The sequence below is a fragment of the Stigmatopora nigra genome, chromosome 14 (assembly GCF_051989575.1).
Source record: "Stigmatopora nigra isolate UIUO_SnigA chromosome 14, RoL_Snig_1.1, whole genome shotgun sequence".
NCBI classification, from domain to species: domain Eukaryota; kingdom Metazoa; phylum Chordata; class Actinopteri; order Syngnathiformes; family Syngnathidae; genus Stigmatopora; species Stigmatopora nigra.
This window is the reverse complement of record NC_135521.1, coordinates 12027761-12055500: the sequence shown is the minus strand read 5'-3', so window position 1 is coordinate 12055500 and position 27740 is coordinate 12027761. Positions and strand designations below refer to the sequence as shown.

General features: G+C 39.4%; 3 protein-coding genes and 1 long non-coding RNA gene across 5 annotated transcripts; 1 reads left to right on the top strand and 3 right to left on the bottom strand.

The window, feature by feature from the left end:
* Positions 1-18: 18 nt before the first annotated feature.
* On the bottom strand, positions 19-1928 carry her5 (hairy-related 5). Of its 2 annotated transcripts, none has more exons than XM_077732976.1 (3): positions 1776-1928; positions 1599-1694; positions 19-1179 (listed from the first exon to the last, which is right to left on the bottom strand). In XM_077732976.1, the coding sequence occupies exons 1-3, from the start codon at positions 1821-1823 to the stop codon at positions 718-720; spliced, it is 606 nt and encodes a 201-aa protein (XP_077589102.1). In that variant the 5' UTR covers positions 1824-1928; the 3' UTR covers positions 19-717. The 2 variants fall into 2 exon arrangements, with proteins under 2 accessions (XP_077589102.1, XP_077589104.1); XM_077732978.1 differs by having other exon boundaries at positions 1771-1910.
* A 1380-nt stretch (positions 1929-3308) lies between these two features.
* On the top strand, positions 3309-6311 carry LOC144207508 (transcription factor HES-7-like). Its single transcript, XM_077733010.1, has 4 exons — positions 3309-4137; positions 5190-5285; positions 5380-5473; positions 5580-6311. The coding sequence occupies exons 1-4, from the start codon at positions 4039-4041 to the stop codon at positions 6197-6199; spliced, it is 909 nt and encodes a 302-aa protein (XP_077589136.1). The 5' UTR covers positions 3309-4038; the 3' UTR covers positions 6200-6311.
* On the bottom strand, positions 5080-10345 carry LOC144207509 (uncharacterized). The gene is made up of 4 exons (XR_013328692.1): positions 10045-10345; positions 8920-9102; positions 8740-8813; positions 5080-5199 (listed from the first exon to the last, which is right to left on the bottom strand). It is a non-coding gene; the product is annotated as an uncharacterized LOC144207509 (long non-coding RNA).
* Positions 10346-21311: 10966 nt separating this feature from the next.
* fgf20b (fibroblast growth factor 20b) lies at positions 21312-24058 on the bottom strand. The gene is made up of 3 exons (XM_077733116.1): positions 23444-24058; positions 22712-22815; positions 21312-22448 (listed from the first exon to the last, which is right to left on the bottom strand). The coding sequence occupies exons 1-3, from the start codon at positions 23739-23741 to the stop codon at positions 22203-22205; spliced, it is 648 nt and encodes a 215-aa protein (XP_077589242.1). The 5' UTR covers positions 23742-24058; the 3' UTR covers positions 21312-22202.
* Between the last annotated feature and the right edge of the window lie 3682 nt (positions 24059-27740).

The window sequence follows — 27740 nt, the reverse complement described above, 5'->3', positions numbered from 1 at the left end:
ATATAATAAAAAAATGAGTTTTTGTTATGTTGGGATTCATCATGCCATTTTATTTGGTTCATAATATGCTTGCTGTAGGATCAGAGTTGCAGTTCCATATACAAGTTTCGAACAAAACAAGCTTTTCAGTTGCATTTGTAGATTGGATGTAGTCTGGAAAGGTGGACATTTTGTGAGTGGCCACTCTTGTGTGTCCTCTTGCATGTGAAAAAAAACAGTCTTACCCTTACATTAGCATGTTAATGGACATGTCCAATGTGCAACAAGTACGTGTGAACTGCAAGGCTTATCCCACTTTGGAAGACTACTGACTCAACACCCCCAGTTCCAAAAAGTACCAAAAAAAACCCCAAAAAATCTTTACTCAGTTGCTGCTAGTTCTCAAATTACCTTAAACAGTATATTTAAAAGAAGTTTTGCTGATTTACTATTGTAAAAAATGAAAAAAAAACTGAAAAAATAGGATTAACAGCTACTCTTGCACAAGCGATTAATAACATATTTCAATGTCAACTGCAGGGGTAGAAACCATTGACAGCAATATACATCAAATTCATTTAAATGTGCATTTATGCATCACTGCAAATGGCAGCCAATGCGTAAATCAGACCACAGCATGAGGCTGCTCTTACTATAAAAAAAATATGGTGACCCCTAGTCCACTGCCATGCAAAGACTATCAAAAATAGAATCTAGCTCTTGACTAAATGAGACTATTTATGACTGGGGCCAGGGTCTCCACACAGGGTCTGGACTTTGGGCACAAGACGCAGGGGAAGACAGCAACTCCCTAGTGTCACAGTACTGATACTCGGACCCCTGGCTTGGAGAAGGAGGGACAACGATACCATCTTGGAACTGATATTGGCGGTTCAGATGCGGCGGGTACACAGCATGGGCGTGGGAGGGTGAACTTGTTGAAGCGGGTTCCCCGGATCCTTGCCCGAGACCCTTTTTATCACTGGCTATGAAGCTTTGGATACGTAGGAGACATGACCGCATCCCCTCCTGGTAGCCATGATGTTGTTGCTGGGGGCCACTAGTTTGTTGCACCCTGGGGGATAAAACTGACTTGAGCGCACCTGAATCCCTCTCCTCCTTCTCCTTGTTGTCCGATTTGAGGAATTGAACCACGCTCTCCAGGATTTCGGCCTTCTCTACCTTGGGGTTGGATAATTTCTGAGAGGAAAATAGTTGGAGTCAGAAATATATTAAGTGTGAAGTAATTCTACTCCATTTTATAGGAAAAATATGTGGTTAGTGTGTCAGTTTTGCAGCTGTATGGTGCTGGGTTCAAATCTAGGCCGGTCCTGTTTGGAGTTTGCATGTTCTCCCCTTTTTTTAATGAACACAACCAGCCAACTGCACTGTAAAAGGGTTAAATGTCTTAAGAGTAAAAATGTAAATGGTTAAAATAATTTACCCAAACTTTTTACAGTTGTGTAAATAGACCAACAGAAAAACAATCAGTTTGTATTTAACTTTTGAGATTAGCTTTAACACTTATTTACCTAAGAGTCAGCCTTAAAGCTGCAGTACCTTGCAGTAAAATCACATCCAACATGCTTTTGAGAACAAAAAAAATGCAGTTTGTGTACCTCATTGTGTGTATTTTCCAACATCAAAATTCTCAGGGTCTCCAAACTTCGATTAATGCGTTCCCGTCTGCGTTTCTCCATAACCGGTTTGGACACCTTGAAAACAGACGCAGGACTTTTAAGATCTGCTTTCTTGTTATTGTTGTTGTTTTGACTCCATTTAAATCCACACCTTACCCTCCTGGTTCCATGCCTATGAGGCTGCGATGAAGACAACGCCTTCATCCCGAGCCCAAATCGAACCAAACACAAGACGGTGAATGTTTTGTACCTGGTCAGTAAATATATGGGCGTCCACAGGTAAAGCCACGCCCACCCAGGAAAAACAAAAGACAAAAAGAGCCCATCCAATTTACATCGCGTGACGTGCAAACCACCTGGAACTGAATTCATATGTAAAATAAGTTGGACTGCAAAAGTACTTACCCCCCATCCCCCCCCCAAAGACCCCCCACCCCCCTGCACAAGGAAAAGCGAGCAAATTGCTGCCTTGACGCCAGTGCGTGTTTTTTGACCAAACAGCAGCACGAGCGCTCGAGCTATAAACACGTGTCATGTGTTTGGATAACAACCAAATGTTGCCCTAAAAACCCTAGTTGGAATTTGAGCTTCTTTTTTTTAAACCTGGGGGAGTGGGGAGGAGTGGTTTTAGGGGGGTGCACAGTGCATACGCAGTCGTCCTGATCCCCCATAATAGGCTCAAGTGTGGCGATAACACTGGGATGATCGGATCATGGCTCTCCCGTCGAGATTAAGCACTCTTTCATACTTCCGTTTCAAATCATGAGAAGGACGATTAGTGGAAGCCTGTGGACCCCACTGGTAACCATGGCACCCAGTCAAATAGAGTGACTACCCCCTTCTCTCTCCCTATTTCTCCCCCTCTCATCCTCTCTCTCCATCTCCCCCCTCTGGAAATATTAGACCACCCTTCTTCCTTCAATCTTCATATTGTATTATATATTTATGCATGCTAAAAGCCTATCTATACTAATTCATTCATTTTTTCTAAACCACTTTATCCCCATGAGGGTTGCAGGGGGTGCTGGAGCCTATCCCGGCTGACAGGGCACAAGAAGACAGACAACAATGCACATTTATAGTAAAGCAAAAATGTTAGTTACAGCTGTTTTCATTTCATTACAATACGTAATTGGGCAACAAATGATCAAATTTTGGACTCTACAGTCAATAAAACGAGCACTGATTAAATCTAATTCAATTCAATGAAATCTAATATATAAGTACTATAGTGAAACCAAGTGGCCACGCCCCTTAAGCAAGCAAAACAATCCTATGCTCATTGGAACATGTGATGAAACTAGTTTATTCATGTTCTGAACTACTTATCCTCATATGGATATGAGATGAAACTCATTTCTTTAAAAGATGGGGCTTTGTTATCATGAAATGGAGCGTTGACTTGAAGCTTGTGACTTTCGGGGCGCATCGAGAGGTCACGCTGACCAATCGTGTGCGTGTGCGTGTGTTTGTGAGTCGGAGTGCCGTCGTGGGAACGCGTCGTGAATGCAACAAGTGGCCCATCTTCCCTGTGAAGTGCAAACACGAGGTACGAATGTGACGCCCGAACAGCACACTTGACACGCGGGTGTCATCATCATCATCCTCACACATCATCATTTTGTTTCTCCTGGTAGACAAACGTGTGCCCCCACTCGCCCCCCATTCATTTGTTCCCATGAACACAAACTCCACACGTCCATACAATGCATCCAAAGTTGAGCATCCCAAATAATAACCCTAACCCAGACCCCATTAACGAAAAAAAAGATAAATGCATCAGAAATAATCTAAGCAATTCTCCTTTAGTAGCAATCATTTGGTCACATTCATCACTTAATGCAAAGCAGTGAAGTCTCACACGTCATAAAAAAGCTGAGCAGTTTCTCACTTTATTTCTGTTCCCACGAGAAAGAAAGAATGAGAAGGACTTTCCCAGCCTCGCACTTCTTTGAGGGCATGAAGAGGTGAATTCAATATCTCAAAAATCCATTTTAATCCTTGTTTTTGTTGTTGTTTTTTCAGTCATAGGCTACCATTGACGGGAATAGTCGTCCAATTCCATGTGACTATGGCTTCGATGTCAATTGCCATCAGTGGCAGTGAAACCTTCAAGTTAAAATGGATTGGAGTCATGAAACATGATGGAATTGATGCTTATAACTCTATGGAAAGTAGAAAATATGAATTTCATTGAAATGCATTTGTAATGGTGAACCAAAACAATACATGCAATTTCTTAATATATATATTTTTAAATGGGTAGTAATGAAGATTAAATAAAAATTAATGTCATTCTAAAAATTTTGTGTGGGCGGAGTTTAAAGTGTGTAGGAAGAGGTGTGGTCAGAGACACCTGTCAGCCAATCAGAAGGGACCTTTAGGGGCCTATTTAGGCACCCTTTGGGACCTCATCACCATGTTGGACACTGCAGCATCTTTTTTTTCCACTTTGGGACTGAACATGACCAGGAACTTTGCAAAAACCCTTCAGGAGGATCCAAAGGGTAGAAAACGGGTGAGATAATCTATTTTTAAACACAATTGATATGTATAATGGGTGGCATGGCTGGGGAAAATTGTTGTTTGCTTTATAATGTCTATTAATGAATATATCGAGGACCAAATTGGACAAAATGAAATAAATAGACACAGATAAATGCATAAAAGAGTCATTAAACAATTGATCGCAATACACTTAATATTGTCTTTTATATGATTTAATACATTTTCTTTTAAAAATCCCTAAAAGTGCCATTAAAATAGTGATTAGAATGATTGAAATGATTGTTTTATCTTTCTTTTTTGTCTTTAATTACACCAACACATAAAGTCTCCCCTGATAATATTTTACATGCTATCACGTTAGCCCCACCCATTTATTATGAAATATGAGCTTGACAGTTTAAATACATGTGCTGCAACATGTATCCATAATATTAAGAAATCATTTATTCAATCATTTGAATGACACTTTCAAGTATTTATTTAATAAAGTCGTTCAAATCACACTTTTAATGACACTTAAGTATTTAAATATGTACTTATTCACTTTATTTGGTCCTCCACATGAATATATAACATATTAAGATGAACTGATTGAAGTATATTATATTTTCTCAATTACAGTTGATGTGGCAATAATCTAATTTTTTGGTTTTGCTTTTCAGGTACCCAACACAGTCAATATGATGGCGATTGACCTCCAATCCTTTTTAACTGGGAAGGCTATCAAGATCGCTGCCAGTCAAAATGGATTGGACGTTTATCGCCGTCAGTGGCAGTGAAACATAATAATTGACCTTTATATAATCTCTTTTCAAACTACATTTTTAATGGGAGTAAATCACAGAGATAGTTTTGCTATTACAATTTCCAAATCGTAATGATTATTCATAATTTTGGAGTGCTTAGTACTTTGTTTACATTGGGGAATGTACATTTGGTAAAAAAATGTTTGTTTTTTTTAATACTGATTGCCATGATAGTTTAATGTCGATTAAAGTTGGTGAAAATTCAAATATCATATGATCACTCTGTAAAATGTGTCTCTCCATTCCATCTCCGCAGATTCTCAAACCTGCCGTGGAAAAGAAGAGGAGAGATCGGATTAACAAAAGTCTTGCCGAGCTGAGGAACTTATTGTTGACTAACACAGCAGATCCCGTGAGTTGTCACAATAAAAAAAATCAAAATAAATTCATACCATCATCCTTTTAATCATCTCTGGCAATTGTATTACAAACATTATCACCAACAGCGTTTGCAGAACCCCAAAATCGAGAAAGCGGAAATTTTGGACCTGACTGTGGAATATCTTCACAAATGGACAGATGGCAAGAAAATGAGCACTGGTTAGTCCCGCAGTGTATTTTACCCTCTCACATGTTTTTTTAGTCATGTTCATGTCAACTTGTGCAACACCTAATGAGGGCAACGATCCCTCTGTATATCCGCCAGATGCTCTGGGCGTCGCGGTAAGTCTCCATCCCAGCGGCCCCCCTGGTGGCTTTACCATGGAGGGTGCCGGCTTTCAACAGTGCGTGTCTCAAATGGCCAGCTACATGCACAACATGCCGGCCTCGCAACGAGCCGGCTTCTTGGAGGGCCTGAGGCACCACGCCGAGAAGCGGCAGGCCCGGCGGCTTCCCACGTTAAACTCCCTGAGCAGACTGGTGGACGCGGCGTCGGGAGATGCCATTTGCACATCTGACAGTAAAGAAGAGTCCCACAACTACCCCGTGTTCACGCATTCGCCGCCTGGGCCTCACGCTTGCTCCACTCCGCTGCATTCTCCTCCCACTTCTCCCTGGTTCTCCCCCTCCTTCTCCACATTTGCTTCCTCCTCTCCTCCTTTCCCCTCGTTGGCCTGCCACTTCTCCTTCCCCCCCAGCCTGTCACCTCCGTTGTCCAACACCTCTTTTTCCAGCCTCCACACACTTCCTGGCCACGTGACTTCCTCCTCACCCACGTTGGGTCCCACGCTCTTCCACTACCCTTCTGTCACCTCCTCGAGGTCACCGCCACACCCAGCACGGACTCAGAGGTCAACCTCGCTCACGTGGAGACCCTGGTTCTGATGAGTGGCGGGCGAGTGGGGACGCCGATGTGCCTGCTATGGACACTGATTGTATATTTGAAATAGCATTCATTTTGGAATTCTCTTGTAAATAAAACTTATGATAAACTCATGCTTTTCCTTTTTCTTTTACAAACTGTCTCCCATTTGGTACAAGCAAGTGAGGTCATAACATTTAACACAACAACAAACAGATATTTAAACAAAAGAAAATCAAAGTAAATTAAATGCAAATAATAATAATTTATATATATATATATATATATATATATATATATATATATATATATATATATATATATATATATATATATATATATATATATATATATAGATAGATATATATATATATAGATATATATATATATATATATATATATATATATATATATATATATATATATATATATATATATATATATATATATATATATATATATATATATATATATATATATATATATATATATATATATATATATATATATATATATATATATATATATATATGTATATATGTATTCTGCCCTGTGATTAGTTGGTCATTCAGAGTGTCTCCTGCCTGGTCCCCATAGTTAGCTGAAATAGTCTCCAGCACCCTCCGCAAACCTTATGAGATTCAGCAAGTGAATAAATGCTTTTATTACTTTGAGCTGTAGTAGTAGTATGTAGTATGGCAACAAGAGTCAAGACAAAGTGCCAGTTGGCCGGCAGATGGAAGCACTGACACACTTTGAGTTCAAATAAATACTAGTGGCCCTCCAGGGTTTAGTACTTGCTTGTTCCTTCCCTTTCATGCGTCCATCATGTACCTTAGGGCCACTGCTGTACTGTCACTAGCCAATCACAACTCATATAGAATACTATAGACAAGTTTTCATTTTAATTCAACACTTTAGAAAATGTAGAGGCATGATTTTGAATGACACAAACCACACAAGGCCACAATTTAAGACTCGAGAGAGAAATGTGATCAACACTCGTCGACCAAATGCGATTAATAATAAAAGTGACATTGACTTCAGCTAAATGAGATATTTGTATAAGTCCATCAGTGATAAGACATCATTTTTCTTCTAGCCTTTCCCACTAGTATTCAAATACGTAGCTCTTATCTGGTGATGATCGGGTTTCTAGAACAAACTTGTAATAGTTACATCACTAGGTTAGAGGGTCTGAGTGGGGAAAAGGAGAATTAATCACATGATGGAACATGTACATTGGATAATGGTTATTTCTCCCCCCTCTTTGCCCCCCAAAGAAGCTCCTCTGTGTGAATCCCATTAGTTCTGAGGTGGCCATTGTTCTTTGTCAGCCAAATGAGAGGGCATGCACATCACTGAGCAGCTTGACTCTCCACTGTGCCTCATCACATGTTTGTAGCGTATGAAAGCAGAGAAGGTCGGGCTCAACGTGAAGGATGCTTTCTACGCCAAAGCAGGTATAATTAATAGGAAAAAGTGGGAAAAGATCATCCTTCCGAGTGACCTGACAATGGTGGAAAAGCTCCCTGGCATTTTCCCCTGACACGCTGATTAGAGCTGATCCTGTTACCGCTTCTAATCGCCGTTTTGTTTGCTGTCAAAGTGCCTCTGCATTCCTGATTGGGGGGAAAACTTGAGATGTGGCCGCATGTCACGTAGCAAGAAATGTGGGATTCCGTCATTTTGCGCTTCTTACAAATATAACCAATACGCAGGAGTCAGGAAAATGATGAGGATAATTAAATGGGCATTTTGGCTGAAATAATGTACTTTGTTCTGACTAACCAATGTAAAAATGTCCATGGAAACCAACTATAGAACCATACAGTTCTGATATCAAGATTCAACCCTTGCCTGTGTGTTTTTTCTCCGGGTAATGCTTGTCTCATGGCTCATAGTTGACTGGGATAGGCTCTAGCACCCCCAACAACCTTTGCAAGGATAAAGGGTGCAGAAAATGAATGAAGGAATGAATAAACATTGAACATGAACATGAGCAGAGCAGTCAGAAAGAATGCCAAGAAATATATAGAGACTTTTGTAGAATAACTGAATACAAATTTATAATGATTTTAGATGCAGGTTTTCTAAAATCTCCAGGAAATACGTTCTCGTTCTTGTTCACTTCTATCCCACAGCTCCTTAAAGCATTTGAAGTTAGTCCAAAAGAGTATTATTTTACACAGAAGGTGGCCTTAAATTTTTTTGCTATCCCCCCACACCCCCCAAAAACATAGTGTAGTATTTCCAGCACATTTTTGACTTAAGTACTTTACCTGAAACTCCACAGACTTCAATAGGTTTGTTTTATAAACACTTTTCTTACCAATACTGCTAAATATTTTCCGACCAACATCACTATCCCACCAATTACATTTGTCAAATATCCAATAAAATCAGCACTTAATGGTTTTATCAGTTGTCTCTTTAAGCACATTCTTTCGCATTGGAGTCATTTTTTGTTTGACCAAGCTCAATTTTGGAAGATGATCCATAGACAAACAGATTTGTATTTATATTTATTTTTAATATATCTTCAATATTCACTGGGACTCACTTGGTCATCATTCCAGCGGCGAAGAAGAAGAAGAAGCGCACTCAGATGGCGTGTCAATGCTAAAGAATGTAGATCTGTCAAGAAGCACAAGTAAATATCATTTTCCTCCTTTCATTTCTCTCTCTTTGCCAGGCTACTTTGAAGTAAATAGTGAAAGGATTGCAGACTGTAGCAAATTACCTGCAGACTGAAACATTTTTGACATAAGTCCTGAGAAAAGGGGCACGCCACTTTTCCTGGCGGCCCCTTTGGCGTTTTTAATCTGGGGCTGAGGGAGACAGTGCCGCTGACAGAATGACGGGACAGCTGGACCTGCTTCTAGTCCCAAAGTAGTGGGATAGACTCTAACACCACCAAAAAACCCTTGGGAGGATAACCAGGATGGAAGATAAAGACTCAAAGACTGAATGACAGATTCAACAGAAATTATTTTTTGCTTTGAGTTGACTAAATGACTCAGATGCAATTTACATTATTCACTGATTTGAATAGAAATCAATAAATATTTAGTTTTTGATCCTCTTTTTATTTTTTTTGGACTAAAACATAAATTAAATTTAATGGCAATAAAAGAGAACTGACTTCAGAATTCAGAGAATATTTGCTCTTGATATACTATAAGCAAATATATGTTGTTATTAAGATAAAACAAGAAAACTTTTTTTTAAATGTTAAATAATTTTACATATTAACTTTTAAGCAAAAATGTTTTTGTTTGCTTTATCATTCATATTAATTATTTTGTAAAGTAACATTTACAGTCAGAAGCTTTAAAATTATTTACTAGCAAAAGTGCAATAGAAAGAACTTGAACGGAAAAGTAAAAAAAAATTGTCACAAACTGTCTGTAAACCTCAATAAAAGTTGTATCCATTTTAAATTGTACTTCCACATTCTATGATCAAAAATTCATTGCTTGCAGCGCAATAGAAATCTTTGACATTTGCAACTGATACAAAATTTAAGAGTTAATGTCATTTTATCCTACAAAACCAACATTCTGACTTTAGTTTCTGAGCACACACCAAAATTGAGTAGATCATTTGTATTTTTAATACATAAACCTATACAGTTAGCTCCATTTTGGGTTTGAAGGAAATTGGTTGACTTATGACAGAGTATGGCACATTATCATGATTAAAAATAACAAAAACAAAACTGCAATTCCAATTAAAATCCATGAACTTGACTATCACACACTCAAAAGTAGAGAGCAAGTAACCCGAGCCAAGCATGAGGGAATCAAACCAGACAACCCGGGCTTGCTTGGACAATGATATTTGACATAAGGCGCTTTTGACTCACGCATCAGCGCTCTTCACTATCAGGGCTTCTATCGCATTGGTCCAATGGTTTGTCTTTCTCCAACTCTATTTGACATCAGTCATTTTTTCCCCCGGACATGATGAACAATGGCTGCCTTTTCAGAGATCCTATGACATTTTTCCTTCCAGAGGGACTTTTGCCATTGGCTTGAAGCAATTCACTGCCATTAATGGGTAAACAAATCCATTTTAAAGGTGCTTTGAATTACTTACGACAGCATGTCATCATATTTTGGACACAAATCCATCTTATATAGTATCAGGAAAGACTTGATAATAAAAGTAGATCATTAAGTTTTCCCTTCTCAGCTGCCTTGACCCCGCCCACGAAAAAAAACTAACGGATGATGTCACACTGTGATGTCACAACCAGAATTGTTGGGAAAAGTGAACATTTCCTAATGGATTTTTGGTGGAATTACTGTAACATGTGATTGCCAAATTAGTGTATAATATTCTATTTTGACATGGTTTACAACACATTTAGCTGAAATTTATAGAGGACACACAGAAGGGAATTAGTGGTTGTTCTGCCTGCCATTGTGTGTGGACAGTCTGGGTTCGATTCCCACTCATTGATGGGGTAACTGTGAGTTTGAGTGGTTGTCTGTTTCATAGTAGCCTGCGATTGGCTGGCAAGTAATTCAGGGTGTCCTGTGGTTGACTGGAGTAGGCTCCAGCACCCCTCGTAATCCTTCTGGGAATAAGCAATAAGGGAGATGAATGAACGAATGTCTGGCATTGACCAATATTGACTGGGGGGTCTGGCAGCGAGTTAAATTTGTCTCCCTTCTCTCTTCCTTTTGTTTGCATTCTGTTCCTGTGAGAGAGTTTGGAAGTTGTGGAGCCTTTCATTTTTGGAAAGTACTTCCTCCAATAGCCTCGCTGACCCTGCCCACCCTCCCCCAATGGGTGGGCTGTGACCCCACTAGCCCGCTCTCCCCAAAACGCTGGCAATCCGGGGCATGTACTTGGCTACCCTAGCTGCTCTTTGCCCCCTTCCAAAAGTCAACGAGAACCTGAGGGCCACAGGTCACTAGACCAAACGCCGGCGACCGATAAAAATAGTCGGTGATTCACAGGTCACCTAAAAATACCGGCTTCTGTTGCTTCTCATTTAGAAAGGAGTTAATTCCGAGGGCAGCCTGGATGGGAACGTCTGCCCGGATGTCGCCAGAACCGAGAGAGTTTTTTTGCAGGAAAAAGGAGGCTTAGTGATGTAGATGTCCCTTTTCCTCGCATGTAACCTCATACTGCTGAGAAAATGTCAGAGTGCACCAGAAAAAAGAGAGTGCGGCCATCAGATTCTCCAGGGCCTTAAGGGGCCCCATGCCACTGACAAATAGAGCAGTCTGTCCTTATCTCTGCCACGGAAGAATTCCACCGTGACTGTGCTAGCGTCCTAAGACATGTGCTTTGCTTTTTGAATAATGCAGCTCACACCTAGTCTAAAATTAGTCTCATTTAAAATGTCTTTTTTTCTGTCTTCCCTATTACAATGGCACTATATTTAACAGAGCAGAGGAACATGATCAAAGATGACAGGTACTTTTTTTTGCGTGCCACGCTCCAAAATATACCAACCACGCGCGCTCTAGAGACACAAGGCTAAGAATGGCAAGCCAGCATTGAAGTTATTTGTGGAATTCGAGCTCAGGCATTACAAGCATGGAAAAATAGATATGCTTTTTTTTTTTTTTATTGCCGTGTCAAAAGCGGACGGCTGTCATCGCTTCTGCAGAGAAGCCGAGTCGTGGCGAGTTGGGGTTTCCCGCTGCAACACCTGCAGCCACGCAGGAACAAGTGGTGCTACAGTAAAAAGAGGAAATTACATACTGTCACTGCCAAATACCTTCAACATTTATTGAGCTGGGAGGACTATACATAAACAGTTGGAGGCAGTACGAGCCTCACTTTGCTTCGGCTAATAACGTTGACTGAGCTCGGCTCCGGAAAAATAAATGGCGCCGACTTTGTTGTGCTGCGACATGCTTCATGTTGCGTCCCGAGACGTGATGGACGCCTAATAAAATAAAGGCATAATCATTATAATGCCACCTGATGGGGCAGAGGTTCACTATATTATATATATAAAAAAAGTGTGACATATAGGCAATACGGTCTTTTTCTTGCCAGCAAATAGTTCTCCCAAACCGCAAAAATGTTGTATCATGTTTCTCTTGTACTGGAAAGGTAATATTTTAATGTATAAAACACAAGGGAAATTTTTGTATAGCTGTTAGTTATTTCCATGAACAGCATTCTATCAAATCGCACAGAATTTTTTACATAACAGAATCCATTTGTCATACGCTTTGTGTAAATCTATGACAGGACTTTTCTTAATCCTATATATCAAATCTGTGTAATTATGAATCAATATTGGATATTCTTTCACTTTCTAAACTGCTTATACACACAAAGGTTGCGAGAATATTGTATATTATTGTACAATTCATTAAAAGCTGGATGTCCTAAATCATAAATAGTAAAATGTTCACGTTGAAATAACTTCATATACTACTAAAAAGAAGTAGTTATTAAAAACACACACACACACACACAAACACAATAAAAACACAGTAGTTCGAATAGAGAACTAACCAAAATGCCACTTTATAAAAAAAAATGGGCCCTTATTTAGATGAAAAGATTTTCTTCATTCATTTATGTTCACATTGATGAATTTCACATTTAAAAAACCCAATTTCTTATAAATCCGTAAAAGTAATTTGGATGGAAAAGCTTTCCCTTCCCTCATTTCTTTTGTCGCCATCCTGTCGTTTCATCTCAAAGCTTCAGAACATTTAAGAGATGAGTGCTCTATCTCCCCCTGAGAAGTGGTGTTGCGTGAGACTGTGTGTGAGTGTAGTTTATCAGAGATGTTCTCCCTTCTTCTCTGCCTTTTTTTTTTAGAAAGAATAAAACGAAGAAGCCCCTATTGAATGCAAAAGGACTTATCTGTCGTCCGAGCGTAGTACAACAGTGTAGACCACCAAGCTCTCATCTCCTCTAAGGGGTAAAGGCGGTGAGATGTGATGAAATAGATGAACTTCTTCTTAAAGCTACGGGACCTGGTGGTACTCTGTCTGGCACATCTAGATAGGACGCCGCGATAAGTAACATGAAAGTGTCCTGTCATCAGCTTTTTTATCCTTTCTTTTCTACCCCACAACAACATGAAGCATCAATAAAAATGCTTGTTTGCACGTTACTCTTTTTTTTTTTTAGTAAAGCTTGGCTTTTTTTGATCTGGAGTTTTGGTTGTGTGTTTTTTGTGTATTTCTTGTTGTTATAGTCATTTTATGAAATTGATTACAAAGAATATGTAAATCTATAAAGAAATACGATAATGATTTATACTAGTGAAACATTATAAAAGAAGTTTTGGACAAAAATACTGATTGAATCAGGTAATGCATTTGAACCAAATAATATTGCTCAGCGAATTGAGGTTGAAATCAGACATTTTTGTTTTTCCTGGAAAGGCTGACATCTTAGTCATGGGATCGTTCCTCATATTTATCACCATTTTTTAAAGCTATAAAATCCATCATGCGAGAGTAGGATGCTAGAGCAGGATGCAAGTATGCAGTGCTTGCTTCCCTGGGAACGGATTGGCAAAACATCAGTTTTCCTCTATAAGTAAGGGAGTTGCTGGGACTTGAACCTCATCCCAACTGCCTTAATGCCTTGCTCTCAATCATAGAGTGAAGAGAAGAAAAAGACAACCCTTAAAATGCCTATGAAAGTTGTCCCCATCAGTGACAGAATGGGAAATCCAATCTATATAAATGTGTGAAAACCAATGCAATTTGGCCTGCAAATGTGTGATTGGTGAGAAAAGTCCATTACTATTTAGAATAGATTCCAACTTTTGAGACTTCACACGACTATAGTTGCTTTTCTAAGTGGAATAAATAAAACAGGACAGGAAGCGGCCAACCACTCCCTGTCTTCGGGAACTTGGCACTTGTTTTCTCTTGGCTGAACTATTGGTTTTCAAAACTAAATTCTGATTTAAAAAGAAAATGGAAAAGGGACACAATTGATTCATTGGCTGACTTTGAGAGCAATTTGATTGAGAGGGTAGGCAATTATTGTTCAGTAATTTAATGCCCTTGTTATCAATTTTGCATTTATTGACTGCTATTGACTTTGATTGACACCTAGTCTATTGTCACTGATAGTTATAAAGAGAAAGAGTGGGTTAACTTCATTTTAAGTCATTTTTAAGTCACCATTAAGAGTTATGGACATCCACTTGTACATGTATCACCGTCTATAGCAGCCAATGAAGCAAACAACATTAAATTATTCATTCTCTGTCCTCACAAGAATCACCGGGGTGCTGGAGCCTATCCCACCCAACTAGGGGCAGGAGATGAGGCACTATACCGTCTTCCACTGGGCTAGAACAATATAAAAATGAAAAAAGAAAAAAAAACAGATGACAAAATTCAAGGAAGTACTCTTTTAGCACTATCTGCATGCTCGTATCGGCGCAAAAAACTTTTCACACGATGACAGCGTGCTTGTTGACACAGCGAATGCTGAATGAATGTGTAACGTCTGCTGCCGTGCAGACGTTTAAACGCGTCTCTATCAATGTTGTTATGATTACACACCACATCTCTTTGGGTCAGACCAAAGGAATGAGGTGGTCCTTGTGAAAATAAACACAATCTGCACCGTGTATTAACGCCCGATTGTAAAACCAACGTCCACCAGTGACAACATAAACCCTCACCTATCTACCTTCAGGGCCTGGGATTGCCACGACTATTGTGATTGGTCACCGCAGATGAGGCGTGTTGTGGAAACAACGTGCTTTTGGCCTCCCAGAAAACCATCTTTGTTCACTTCTGACAGGGGGAATGTGAGGCTAAGCATCCATGTGGCATTCGGAGGAGTTCAGATCAGTCCCCCTTAATGTTTACGCTCCAGTGCTTTGATCCCCCTCGAGCAGGTGGACGTCAGCTGTGGAGAAAAGACGACACATTGTTACTCTTTTAAGCGATCTCCTTTCAATTTGGCACCTAGTGCCGTACAACATCAAGGTACTTTTATCCTCTTTTAGCAATTAAACGACACGTTCTGGTTTCATAACATGAAGAGGCCCGACCTGCCCAGTTGGCAGCAGGTTTGTGATCATCTCACTGATAAGTTGGGCTCCAATAAAAACATACCAGGATTGGTGCACCAGAGCCAAGTAGACATCGCTGAGAAAGACTGTGTACCCTGACATGAAACATCCAAGATGATGTGTTCAACTTGAAAAAAAAGGGAGAATGTGGACAGCTGTGTGGAAGGGGAGAGATAATTTCAATGTGAATATGGCGCCAGCACAAATTGTTGTTGTAAAGAATGAATAAATACAAATTGAATGAGAGTGGAAAACAAAAACAGTGAATTCCAAATGTCCTTGAAACATCAACGAGAATCAAGTTGGGACTAGTGTGTCTATACAGTTTTTTTCCGCAAAAAAAAAATGAATTACCGTATTTTCTCGAGTATAAGTCACACTTTTATTCGTAGTTTGGCATGCGACTTATACTCCAGTGTGACTTATATAATATGTTTTTTTGTTCTTTCTGACACCTGGCGTATTGGTACGTTATCTGAAAAACTGTTATGATAACAAATGCCGATTTAGGTTGTTGTTGTCCATTTAACTATTGTTAGTTTAATATATACTGTAAAAACTCTATTCCAATGGCATGCCGTTCCATTAGAGGTGCCTTTCAATTAGAGGTGCCGTTCAATTGAAGGGTGCCGTTCTATTTTTTAATTCTTCCAACAAGGTGCCGTTCTATCAGAGGTGCCGCTCAAATAGAGGTTTTATGGTATATTTGTTGTTGGTTTCTGATAAAACAAAGAATTGCCTTCCAAAAAATGCGACATATATTTATTTTTCCTCTTCATGTGGGTTTTTTGGATGGATCGATTTTATTATTTAATAATTATTTGACACCACACCGACGTTGATGCATTTTAGGTCCACTTTGGAAAAAAAACTTGCCGTCAGCTGCCCTACATTTGATCCTCTTTCCTCTGTCAAGATCCATGCTTGTGAAAAGCAAATTGTCTCTAATGAAGCAGACAACATGGAGATCCTCCTGATTGTGACATGGGAAATGAACTTGGGAGGTTCAGGTGAAACCCGAGAAAAGCTGTCAATGATATTTCCTGTGAACATTGAGTCTATTCTTTGCCAGATCAGTAGCGTGATTAGTGGCTGGGAAGTCAAAGGATGCATGTCTTGCAAAGTGAGAAGGAGGAGGGTGAAATGTTTCTTCATCAAGGCCAAGGACATCAAGTGTTCTCAAATAAATACTGCAACTACTCGTACTTTGTGATAGAAAAACATTAAACAAATCACAGCTTTCTCGGGTTATAGGTCACATTCATGGTGGGGAAAAGTGTTAGATTTTCTTTTCCAATTTCTAGATTCACAACATCATGTAATATCTATATATATCTATATATATATTGATATATATGTATATATGTGTATATATGTGCTGATAATGAAGTGATGTGCCTTTCCTGGCTGGGGGATTTCCTTTTTCCACAAGTACTCAAAGTTATTAGAGCGGAGGAGGAGTATCACAGGTCTCCTGCTCTACCGTCTTTCTGAAGTTTCAAAAATGATTCACTGCTATGCTAAACCCCCCCAAAAAGAATGTAGTATCATTCTTTTTTCTCAGGAAATGAAGTGAAATCACACATTTGTTCAAGGAACATCATCCAGACTTTCATGTAACTCCTATCAGGGATGTGGAAGCGTTCTCATTAGATATTTAATACATATCTTTTTTTTAGTGGTTACAAATGTATTGACTGACCTGTGTTTGATTTTTCTCAGGTTGCCTTTGACTCTATAAAGTACATATGATGGATCTCTTGCAACTTGCTGAGACTTGTCTGGGTTTTGTTCCATTATTTACACTGTAAATCGCAAGCGTGTGGCAATTTGAGAGATCCAGATTAATGTACTTTATCAACAGAGAAAATGGATTGGAAAGCAAACAGGTTTTAGTCGTTCGTAGTACTTCTTAAAAATGACACTTTGGAGAAAGTCAAGCATGGGAAGTTTGAGTCTTAGTTTGGAAAGAAGAAAGCTCACGCCCAAACACCCACACACATTTTATTATACTCTTGTATTGAAGGGTCTGAATGTGGGAGATCCAATGATTTAAAATAAATGAATTGACCAGGTTGAGGTCAACAATGTCAAAACAATGAATCAACCATCAAAACAGTTGTATATTAGTGAAAATGGATTATGTAAACCAAATCTAAAAATACATATTCCAATTCACTGAAAAGCCAAACAAACTCTCCTTGGAAATTTAAGATCTGAAAGCTAAAAGTTTGAACCTGGAATGTATTATTTCAATTGAATTGAGCACCAGTTGAAATGTGAGCAAATGTTAGGTCAGCCATTGTGAAAGGTTTGCGTTTGACCTGCGCTGTAGAAGACACTTACCTGGGACTAAAGGTCATTGTGGTATATGTTTTTGCAAGCCCTCTACCAGTTGACATGTCAGCTGCACTCAATCAAAAAATACTAGTTAGCACCCCAGTAGCTTCTGTCAAAGCAATAAATCAAGCATTGGGAAAACCTTTATTCCACATGTCATTTTTTCTACCTCAAATCATCCTTTTTTCAACCAAGAGATAAAAAAAAAACACAAACAACCACCCACACACTCAACTCTATTTACCAGCATACTTACGAGAAGGAGTAATTTGTAGTTTTCATAGTTTGGGAAGACTGCCAACACTGAGAACTTCATCTGCTACTGTGAGCAAAGTGCAGATGTGTGAATACTGACCAATAGAAGTGGAGGATTTCACAGTCAATTCTTCTCAAATATCCTTTTTTTTCTCTACCCTGTCTTTAACAAGCTCCTTCTAAGCCCCCTTTTTTTTGCCCCCCTCCAACTCTAGTTTTGTTATTTTACCTGGAGGTGCAGGTGTGAAAGGGAGAGGCTGTGGAAAAACATAAGAGCTTGTCATGAAAGAATCCACAGAGCATCTCAGCACACAATGACAAATGGCTTCACGATTTTCCACCTGAATGAGGGGCAACAAAGCGCATTTCCACTTCCACTGTTCACTTCAGCCTGTTCTGCTTTCTTGTCTAACCTGCAGCACGCCAAGTTGCCAAAAATACACACTCTCCAATCCACTGAAAGGATCTCTTGAAGTCTGACGTCACACTTTGAGCTCATTCGTGATGCACGGATACATTTTGGGAGAATTTGTACCATTTAACGTGTTTGTAAAGATTATTTTCAACAACAACAGAAAAGACAACAACGTTTAATGGTCATGTGACAGTATGCGTACTTTATACGTCTCTTTTCTGGTAGCCCTGGCTTACTCGCCAAACACGCTGTTTAGTTTGGCAGTGTTTTACAAGAGCAGTGCGTGCATGTTTTATCTTTTAATTTATGGTTTGACCAATAACTCCCTTCAAATTTGTGTTTATCCTTCAGGATCCACAGCAAAGCCCAGCCAGACAGCTGTTAGATGTGCAAGGAACCATATACTACTACTGTATTCTCTAATGGACTTTGCATCTGTGTTGCATCATGCACCAGAGCCATTTGTTTAGTCTTGAAAACTGTGATTTACTTCCAAATCATCCCGCTATCAAGTCTAGAAGAAACACTGCCAATAATGTGTTATCAAAGTAGAAGCATGACCTAAAAAAACAAAAAAAGCTAATTTAAGAAGAAGCTATTTAAGAATTAGAACTACCGTATTTTCCTGACTATAAGTCGCACCTTCAATGATATTCCTTAGAGGAATTCATCCATCTTTTTCTGTAGTATACTCTGGCTGGTAATTCCTGCTAACCAGTGTTTTCACTGCTGATTGAATTGCTTCCAAAGCATGGAGGAATGTTTCATGTGGAAGCTATGGAAATGAACCAATTGACCTTTTGCTTGACCCAAAAGATCTCTACGCCCTGTGGGAGAACAAACTGTCAGGCGGCACCAGAGTCGGGAAATCAAAGGGGGAACACTACGCTGTTTTTTTACGGCAATGGCACTGTGTGACACACTGATGGACTCAATGCTTGAATTGACTGAATACGGCCCCAAATTCTATGGTGTATTTGATAACCAATCGTGTTATATATGAAGGTGTCATGTGTATGTTCATGCACGTTGGGTGTTTATGTCCAAAAGGGCTAAGCTGTCACAGTGCTGAGAGCCTAATTGATGCCTCATGCTTTTCGGTGGGCAATTATGGTGCCCAAATGTCAAGCCCTAATTTGCGACTGTGTAATGTGGACACACACATGGGCCAGCGGAAGGGGTGTCATGGCTTCTCCACAGGGATTCACGCACAGGTTTGTTCAACAGATGTGAGAGCAAAAAAAAAAAAAACTCGGCACCCTTTAAAACTGTCAGCCCATCAAATAAAGGGTATATTGGATGATATGGTCACATAACACAATTTCGAGATTGGCAGCTCGTTTCATTTAAAGCAATATCTTAGTCTAATTTTTCGAAATATGTATTAAATGACATTAGAATCAGCTGAATAAAAACTGGTTGCCAATCTGATAGTACAGATGACACAAAGCATATTGTAACTATCTATTCATTCATGAACCCACCCAGAGGAGAGAACCCACTCAAGACCAACCTGCGATTGAACCCTCGACCCCAGAACTGTGAACTAACCATTTGTCCGCTATATTGATAGAATTTCTTTACACCCGCTTCCCCAAAAAACTCATCTTAAATTTAGGGAAGCGATGCTGAGAGATCATTGGCGCTAGACAACAAAGCATGCTATATTATTTCCTCCCTCCTCCTGTTAAGTCTTGGCTTCAACAGCAAGTCTGAGATCAGAGTGTTGCGGGAACACCTGTCAGGGTGGACCATCACCGATTTCCACACCTGCTTGTGGGCTCCGTACACACACACATACACAAACACGCACACACTTAGGTGGGTCTTCAAGAGCCCTTCAAGGCCAACGCTGAGTAGCTGATGAAAGTCGGGGAGGGTCCATTACGCTTAGGGGAGAGGGTTTAAGTGTTTTCTGCTAGTCGATACAAACCACCTGGAGGAGCTCTAACACGATGGCCAGGTACAATGCCAAATGTGTTCTGTATTTTTTCTGTATCAAACTGCTGCAAATGAGCGATTAAAACAACAAAATCCTTTTTTTTATGTCACTGCGTTCTTTGGATCTCTTGGAAAGATGGAACTGGCTAGGAATGATCAACACAACCCCTTCCATCACTTCTATTGTGTGAAGTTAAAGAAAGATGGGTAGCGACAATAGGGCATAAGAGTTGTGTATCACGATAGGCATGCATGTGTTTACACAGCGGAGAGAGGTGGGCCAGCACACACGTAGGTGATAATTCCGCTTGGATGTGGTTGACATTAATCGATGACAGAGGTGTGTTGATGTTCAAGGTGTGCAAGTGGGAAAGTCCCTCAGTATCATGCAGTAGAAAGAGAAAAAGAGCGAGAAAGAAAGCTGGCTTGGTTCCTCTAAGCTCACCATCACACGCATCCATCGACCACAAGGATGAGCTTTCATGCTTCGGTACAGACCTGCACACAGCTGAGGCAAAAACTCGGCATATATAGTTCAATATGATGCTATAATTCTTGCATTCATTTTCCGTTCGACTTCTCCTCAAAGGGTCATTAGATAATATGATATATTTGCCAATATTTACTCTGATTTTCTTCGATTCAAGAGCCTTCAATTGATTTAATGTGATATTGTGAACAGGTTTGACACAATCTGTTAGATTTCAATAAGAATAAAACAAAAATATTAAGCAGTTTTGGATGTTTTGGACAATTCTGTTCTAAGAATATTGTCTTCTTGTGCCCTGGATTTACCTGGAAATTTAAAATCAGGTTATACCCCACCTGTTGTCCATAATTTGAACAGGCATTATTATCTTTTTAAATGCAAAGTATTTGATACGGATCTTGTGTTGGAACTCATCAAATTATGCAAGTAATTGATTGATTCATGATTGTTTGGGATGACCCAATACGCTCTTTAAAAAAAAGATGGCAGCACAGGCTACTTAATCTTTATCACTCTGACCTCCATTTTTATTCAGCCACGCACTCGTCAGGGCTGATCTCGAGGTCACCGTTGTAATTGGCCCATTTGGCTCATTGTGGACTTTGAGGTTTTTATGTGCACATTTGCTCTATACGAGCCCATGAAGAAACACAACATTGATCTTGTAAGCAGGTTTATATGTTGAAACTGTGGACGATAAAGGCAACCCAGTCAAGTGCAGCCCGTAGAAAAAAATGAACATTGGACACACAGGAGGTTTGCGGTGAGGTGAAACTTGGAAAGATCCCATTCTTATCTATTGTTGGACATGAATAATTAGTGAGAAATCTTGCTGTAGACACACGGATTTGTCTGAAAGTGTGCCGGGCTCTTTAAAATTTGAGTGAGAGATGTCGTAAAATGCATTGGGAATATGGGAGGGTCCATTACAAAGGTCATGAATATTAATCATCTTCTTATTCGTGCTACAGCATCGTGTAGCTTTTCTCAGGATAAAAGACAATAATAGTACAGTGTTTTAGCCTTTACATAATTCATACAGTTTCTAGGAGTTTCTCTATATTGCAAGTATCTAAATGTAAAAATAAATTCTCAAATAAATAAATATATAGCATAAATATATGTATCTAAAAGGAATAAATAACCCGGTATGCTTTAGTTCTTTCTATTTTTTCTCCAAAAACAGTCATTGTTTTCCTTCAAAGTACTCCAAAAGAGACCAAAGCACGCAAATAAACACGTTTCCGCTTACTGCCGTGGTAGGAGAAGTCCTTTTCCGCTTGGGTCTCCTTTTCCTGGCAGGTACTTTGAGGTTCTTCCGTCCACCAGAACAAAATGACCCCTCATGCTGAGCGTGCAGACTGACAGAGTCAGACAGTCTCGCCTGTCTGTGGCTGCTGAGAGATGCCCGTGCATTCCTAGAAGGGGCCCCGGTGCCTTTATCCCTGCCTGTTGGCCCGCTGTCCTCCAGCCTGCACCTCCTGCGTCCATCCCGCGACAGGGTCGGGTGGAAGCAGCTATTCGCGCTCCAGGACCGGACTTTGACAGGTCTCAGCTGTGGCCCAAGATGTCCCTATATAGCTCAGGCACGCGATCAGGGTCAACAGGCCTGGGTAAGAAGTGTGTGAATTTCTGATGCCGCCTAGATTTAGTCCCATCCCTCGGTGTCCCGTCTTTGTTCAAAGCCACAAAGTAACGTGTCCCTTTGTCTCCGTGTTTGTAGAGGTTAGACGAGTATGTGTTGTACCAGTTCTCCTCAAACTGCTCCCTAAACACGCATTCAGCTGTCAGTTTCTCCTGGAAAGAAAAAAAAAGATTTTTTTCAATAATATTTAGAAATGAGAAAACCTTCAAATGCAAGGACGTAAGATGTGCTAGTTCAAATTACATTTCAACATGGTTACTTTCTTTAATGTGTGTCTGGGCTTAACAGATTGGCTACCATCGATAGCCATTTCAATTGATCGGGAGTGAATGATCATGTTTCAGTGCAAAAACACATTGATTAGGCAATGAGACTTCATTATTTATCTATAAATCAAGTGTGGTAGGGTACTTACTGAGCCATACAGCTCTCCTTTGTCATTCATTCCCAGATAGAGACCACTGTCAACTCCTCGGATGCTTATTAGGCCAACAGCCAGACTAATGAATTCCAAAATACCTGCAAATGTAATACACAACACACATGACAGTTACTATAAGAGTACTTTAGCTGTGTTTCATAATACTTGACAACTGTGAAATAAGACTAGGGAAAACATTTTGTTGAGAGGTATGTCTGTCAGCTGTTTTATCTAATATTTGGGTGCTATATATGCAGCTGATATCACTTTTTTACTATCATTTCCAAATTGTATACAGTGCAATCTCTGTTTATTTTAATGAATAAGATAAGCAAACACTGTTTTTTTTCTTCCTATGTTTTCAAGAGACTAATATTTTACAATTTAGCTAAGAAATCTAGAACATTATTCAGAAAGGTTATTTTGGATTACAATAGTTGTGCAATGCTACTGTTCTTGCTGGTCTAAAACCAGCATGGTAGGATCCTTATCAGGCAAAGGCTAAACAATATAGTACATTAATTGTAGAGAAAAATCTTGAGGTGCTAAAAAAATGCAATTTTGGAATGAATAAAAATCTAATTTCTCCCAAAATAAAAACTACTCAAGATGTATTGACAGCCTGACCCCGACCCCCTATTTCCCACTAGCCCATATATACACAATTTCTCTGCAAGAATATATTTAAGGTCAGTGCTTTGGTATAGTTATAGTACTACTATATACCGAAACGACTGTGGTCCTTTCTGGTCCCTTGCACAGAGCCATCCGGAAGTATCTCCAGGTGGAAACCGGTCCTGCAGTACAACTGTCTCCTCCTCAGGATCCCCTTGAGGTGCGCTAAATCCGCGGCCGAACTGCGGGACAATCTATCCCCGGGTAGTAGTTGTTCCCCTAGCAGGGTCGCAGGACTGTCCACAATCGGGGTCAGCAGAAAATGGGACCCAACGTGCGTGATCCCGTCGATCCCGTGCAGGACGCCAGCAAGTTCCCCCAGAGAAGGAGCAGCGGCAGAAGCAGCCATGACGAAGTTCACTGAGGAGCACACTTTTGGCTTGGATCACTTTAGTCCATGTTCGTAGCGTGCAATGCTTTTCTTTCTCTCCCCTGTGGACGCGCACGCACGCACTGCAAATACACGCTTCTTGTCTTGCCGTCTCTCTCGCTCGCTCACTCGCTCTTTTTTGCACTCCTACTACTCATTGCGGTTCTTGATGCCTCCCTGGCTTCGTGGGGGGAGATTTAAGAGACGTATAAGCCGCAGTGCGGGCAGGTAAGGAAGCTCCTGGCTGATTTTCGCTCAAAGTGGCAGGCAAGGTAAAGCAGGTGCAGAAGCAGAGGCGTACAAATGGGCGGGGCTGTCTCACTTGAGACAAGCCCTGGCAGGGCAGACCACCCCGCCTTCCCCCCTTTAGCTGTCCCATAAGGCCTAAACAAGCTGGGGCTTCGATTTTTGCCAATATTTATTATTAATCGTCCATTGCTGAATTCACCCATGAAGGATTGTGGTAAGAGTCATGAATAATTCAATTATTGGCGACTGTCATAAAAGTTTTACAATCGCACACCATTTTTTATGGGCTTGGTCTGATAGTTAATTTGAATGTATTCTTTTGGGTTCGGAATACAAAGTTAATATCATTTTCTTCTCTCTGTAGTCAAAAGTAAATATATTTTAAGACTATAATACTTTAAACACATCTGCTCATTTGGTAATACATTTGCATTGACTTATGATGAAAGGACGTATAATGAAATATTATCTAACACTTAGATTTTTACTATTTCTCGTGTAAATATAATTGTGTGCAAGTATGTGCTAGAATAAAAAATAACCTGACATTAAAGTTAAAATGTCTCATCTTTACTTTTAGTTAGAATAAAAATCCAACTCACAGCATCAATGGATGGGACATGTAGCACCATCAGTGACTTAAATTACATAAAAATATTAATAATAAACATTAAACATGATGCTAATAATATCACAGTATTCATAAACAATAATTTACCAAGGTAGGAAACAGATCAATATCCATATGCAACATTTTCAATGAATTGCTCTTGGGAGCCCCCTAGTGATTGCATTTGCTGAGCTTACTAATGCATTGGACCGATTCTGATCGGTCAAACACATCAAACTAAAGTCACAAAGCGACATAGTTGAAGTGCAGAATGATTGTGGGACACATCAGAATATGCCACCCACTTTGGAAATGTGATAGCACAGTAGTCTATTTTAGTATTGTCACTATCAGGCGCTGTCCATTGCCATTTGGTGCTGAAACAGTGAAGTGACCACATGACCTACTCGCATGCTTTTGAGGATTATGGGAAGGTTTATTTCAATCTTGTAGATAAATGCTTATCAGGTTTTTCTTCTTCTTGTATTATGATAAATGGAGTGGGCACACAAGGTGCGACTAAGAGTTAAGTTCTCGTAGCTGACAAAATGGTAACCTGATTTAAGTTAATGATTTTTAGATTTTTAGAAGGTTTTCAGAACATTTGCATGAAATAGGAATATCCCCTAGATAAAGTAAGAAATAATTATTGGCTGTACATTGATCAGCAAATTATGACCTCAATCGCACCTTTTATCATATGCACCATTATCAACATCATCTTTGAAGTACTAACAAAAATTGAAGTCATTTGTGTCCTTTAAAATACATCATTTATTTAACTATATTCATCAACCGGTTAGATTTTGACATTGGTTTATAACTGCACTGAATCTTGTTGATATTTTTGATAACTCTCAAATATTGTTGTGGAGTTTCTTGCACCACAGGAATAAACACATTGTTAAATAAATCTGAATAGATTCCCGCTACAGTATTGTTGCTAATTGCTGTATTATATTTGAAAGTAGGTCACAGTTGCTGTTGTGGACACACAGCTGACTTTCGAACAGCCGGTGTGGGATCGATTCCAAAGTTTTTCAATGTAAGTGTGAATGGTTGCCTGTCAGGAATTGTCATTAACTAGTGACCTGCAAAGGGTGTAGTCAGGAATGACAGTTTCCATAATTATCCCAAAATTGGATATTGAATAAACTGTGAAAATGCTGGTAACTTCTACTAAGGCTACAGCCTTACTGGTACACACTGCTGACATCCGATGATTGGTGGGGTCAGTTAGTGAGGGGGGTTAATGGTTAAGCGGTGGGGAAACACATTCCCTGTTCCCATTAGAATTGGCATGGTGCCACCTGACTGAGAGATCCACTATGTCCTCACCGGTCTAGTAACTCTGATCTGACTGAGATTGTACATTTGCCGACATTATCTGCTACGGAGGGAGAAAAAATAGGCCCCATGTAGTGCCGCATGTGCCCTTTTACCAAATTCAAGCAAGACTTCTTTGTTTTCTGTCTCAAAAAGGGCGTGCATCCATTCCAGGGAAAAATGTGTTCAATAATTCATGAATGTGTATTTGTGTTAACAGGCTCTGACTTATGGTCAGGATGGAGATGTGCACATGAGGCCAGTCAGCTTGACTTGACACCACTCAAGTCCTTGAAACAAAAGTAAGGATGCTGCCCAGGAAATTGTAATCAGCTTCTATTTAAACCAAGTTAAGAAAATGACAAAATGACATTTTTTAATGTGCTAATGATGAGTCATGTTGCTTTTGGGACAAACAAATGGTTTCCAGGGTTACATTAGAACCCAGGGTGTTCTAACTGGGCTAGTTAATCGCTTTATTTATTTATTTGTTCGTTTATCTATTTATTTATTGATGTATTTGTTCATTTATTCATTCATTCATTCATCTATTTATTTATTTATATTTGATCAAATGTAAAATGTTCATATGTATACATTCATACATAAACAACACAAAAGCAAACCCATTTTCTATTCTGAAAGTATCACTACTCTACTTAAAGCAATTTAAACAAAATTCTGTTCAAAAGGAGTGTACAAAAAATATCATTATTGAGTTCCACCACTTAATCTTCAATATAATATATAATTTATGAAATCACTCCCAAGCTCTGTTCACCAATTTTTAGGTACCTTTTATTTATAAGAACATGCTTCAGGAAACTACAGTAGTTGTTGCTACTCTGCAGATAAACAGACTATTTTTCACTCAGTAGCGATTTCCCTAATCACAGGTGAGTCCAGTTATCAGATAAATATATCCTTCCCCTTTGCAAAGGTTCACAGTCCTGATTGAACCCTAGGCACCTTAGTTAGTTAAGCAAACCAATGCAACTTCATGTCTTTATACCAGCATTCTTTCATTGTTTACCATGTCAAACCCCCAAAATTGGTTCACTCACAAGCACAATTTAAAGACACATAACAGGTCATCAGAGTATACATATGTCCAATCCTGCTGTGCCCCAGTCAAAACACCTGCATAAAGATAGAAATCTTTCCCAGCAACCCCACTTTTATGGCTCGTTTATGTGACAACAAACTTTAGATCCACAACGTTCAGCAATGCGACAATGTTGTCATAAATATAATGTGAGGAGACATTCTAATAACTGTAATTGACTATTTTCACTGATCTGGAATGGTAAAGTATTTAGAATAGTGATGTTGGAGAAAACTGGCACAAAGAAATGGAATTGGATACTGTTCGTTGCGTCTTAATGAGTCCGAAAAGTAGGTTCAACATGCAAGTTTTCTTGATGAGTGCAACTTGTGCAAAGCACGTCACATCACATTGCTGTAAAATGTGTCGGTGCAGGGTCATTGGCAGTGTTATCAACATAATTATGTGCACCATGTGTTTTTACGACGCCCCTCTCTTATCGTCTCCTTTATTGACCATTGGAATGCATGCGCAGGGTGTATTGCTATTCACATAAACATGTTTTCACTTTTTGTTTCCTGGTTCTTTATTCATAATATTAAATATACCCCTGGAATTTGGCTGGGTTAATGAATACACAAATAAATAAATACATTAAATGAATACAATAAATAAATAAATAGATAAATATTTTCTAATCTTTTTTAAGGCTAAAATCAAATACAGTATATGGAGTGTTTGATATGTA

What these genes read in the sequence shown, in the direction of transcription:
- fgf20b (XM_077733116.1), bottom strand. Translation starts at nt 23,741, where the DNA reads ATGGCTGCTTCTGCCGCTGCTCCTTCTCTGGGGGAACTTGCTGGCGTC. An exon ending in AAAGGACCACAGTCGTTTCG is followed by an intron (nt 22,816 to 23,443) that starts GTATATAGTAGT and finishes TTACATTTGCAG; the next exon opens with GTATTTTGGAATTCATTAGT. An exon ending in AAGGAGAGCTGTATGGCTCA is followed by an intron (nt 22,449 to 22,711) that starts GTAAGTACCCTA and finishes TTTTCTTTCCAG; the next exon opens with GAGAAACTGACAGCTGAATG.
- her5 (XM_077732976.1), bottom strand. Translation starts at nt 1,823, where the DNA reads ATGAAGGCGTTGTCTTCATCGCAGCCTCATAGGCATGGAACCAGGAGG. An exon ending in ATAGGCATGGAACCAGGAGG is followed by an intron (nt 1,695 to 1,775) that starts GTAAGGTGTGGA and finishes TCTGTTTTCAAG; the next exon opens with GTGTCCAAACCGGTTATGGA. An exon ending in TGGAAAATACACACAATGAG is followed by an intron (nt 1,180 to 1,598) that starts GTACACAAACTG and finishes TTTTCCTCTCAG; the next exon opens with AAATTATCCAACCCCAAGGT.
- LOC144207508 (XM_077733010.1), top strand. Translation starts at nt 4,039, where the DNA reads ATGTTGGACACTGCAGCATCTTTTTTTTCCACTTTGGGACTGAACATG. An exon ending in ATCCAAAGGGTAGAAAACGG is followed by an intron (nt 4,138 to 5,189) that starts GTGAGATAATCT and finishes CCATCTCCGCAG; the next exon opens with ATTCTCAAACCTGCCGTGGA. An exon ending in TGGCAAGAAAATGAGCACTG is followed by an intron (nt 5,474 to 5,579) that starts GTTAGTCCCGCA and finishes TATATCCGCCAG; the next exon opens with ATGCTCTGGGCGTCGCGGTA.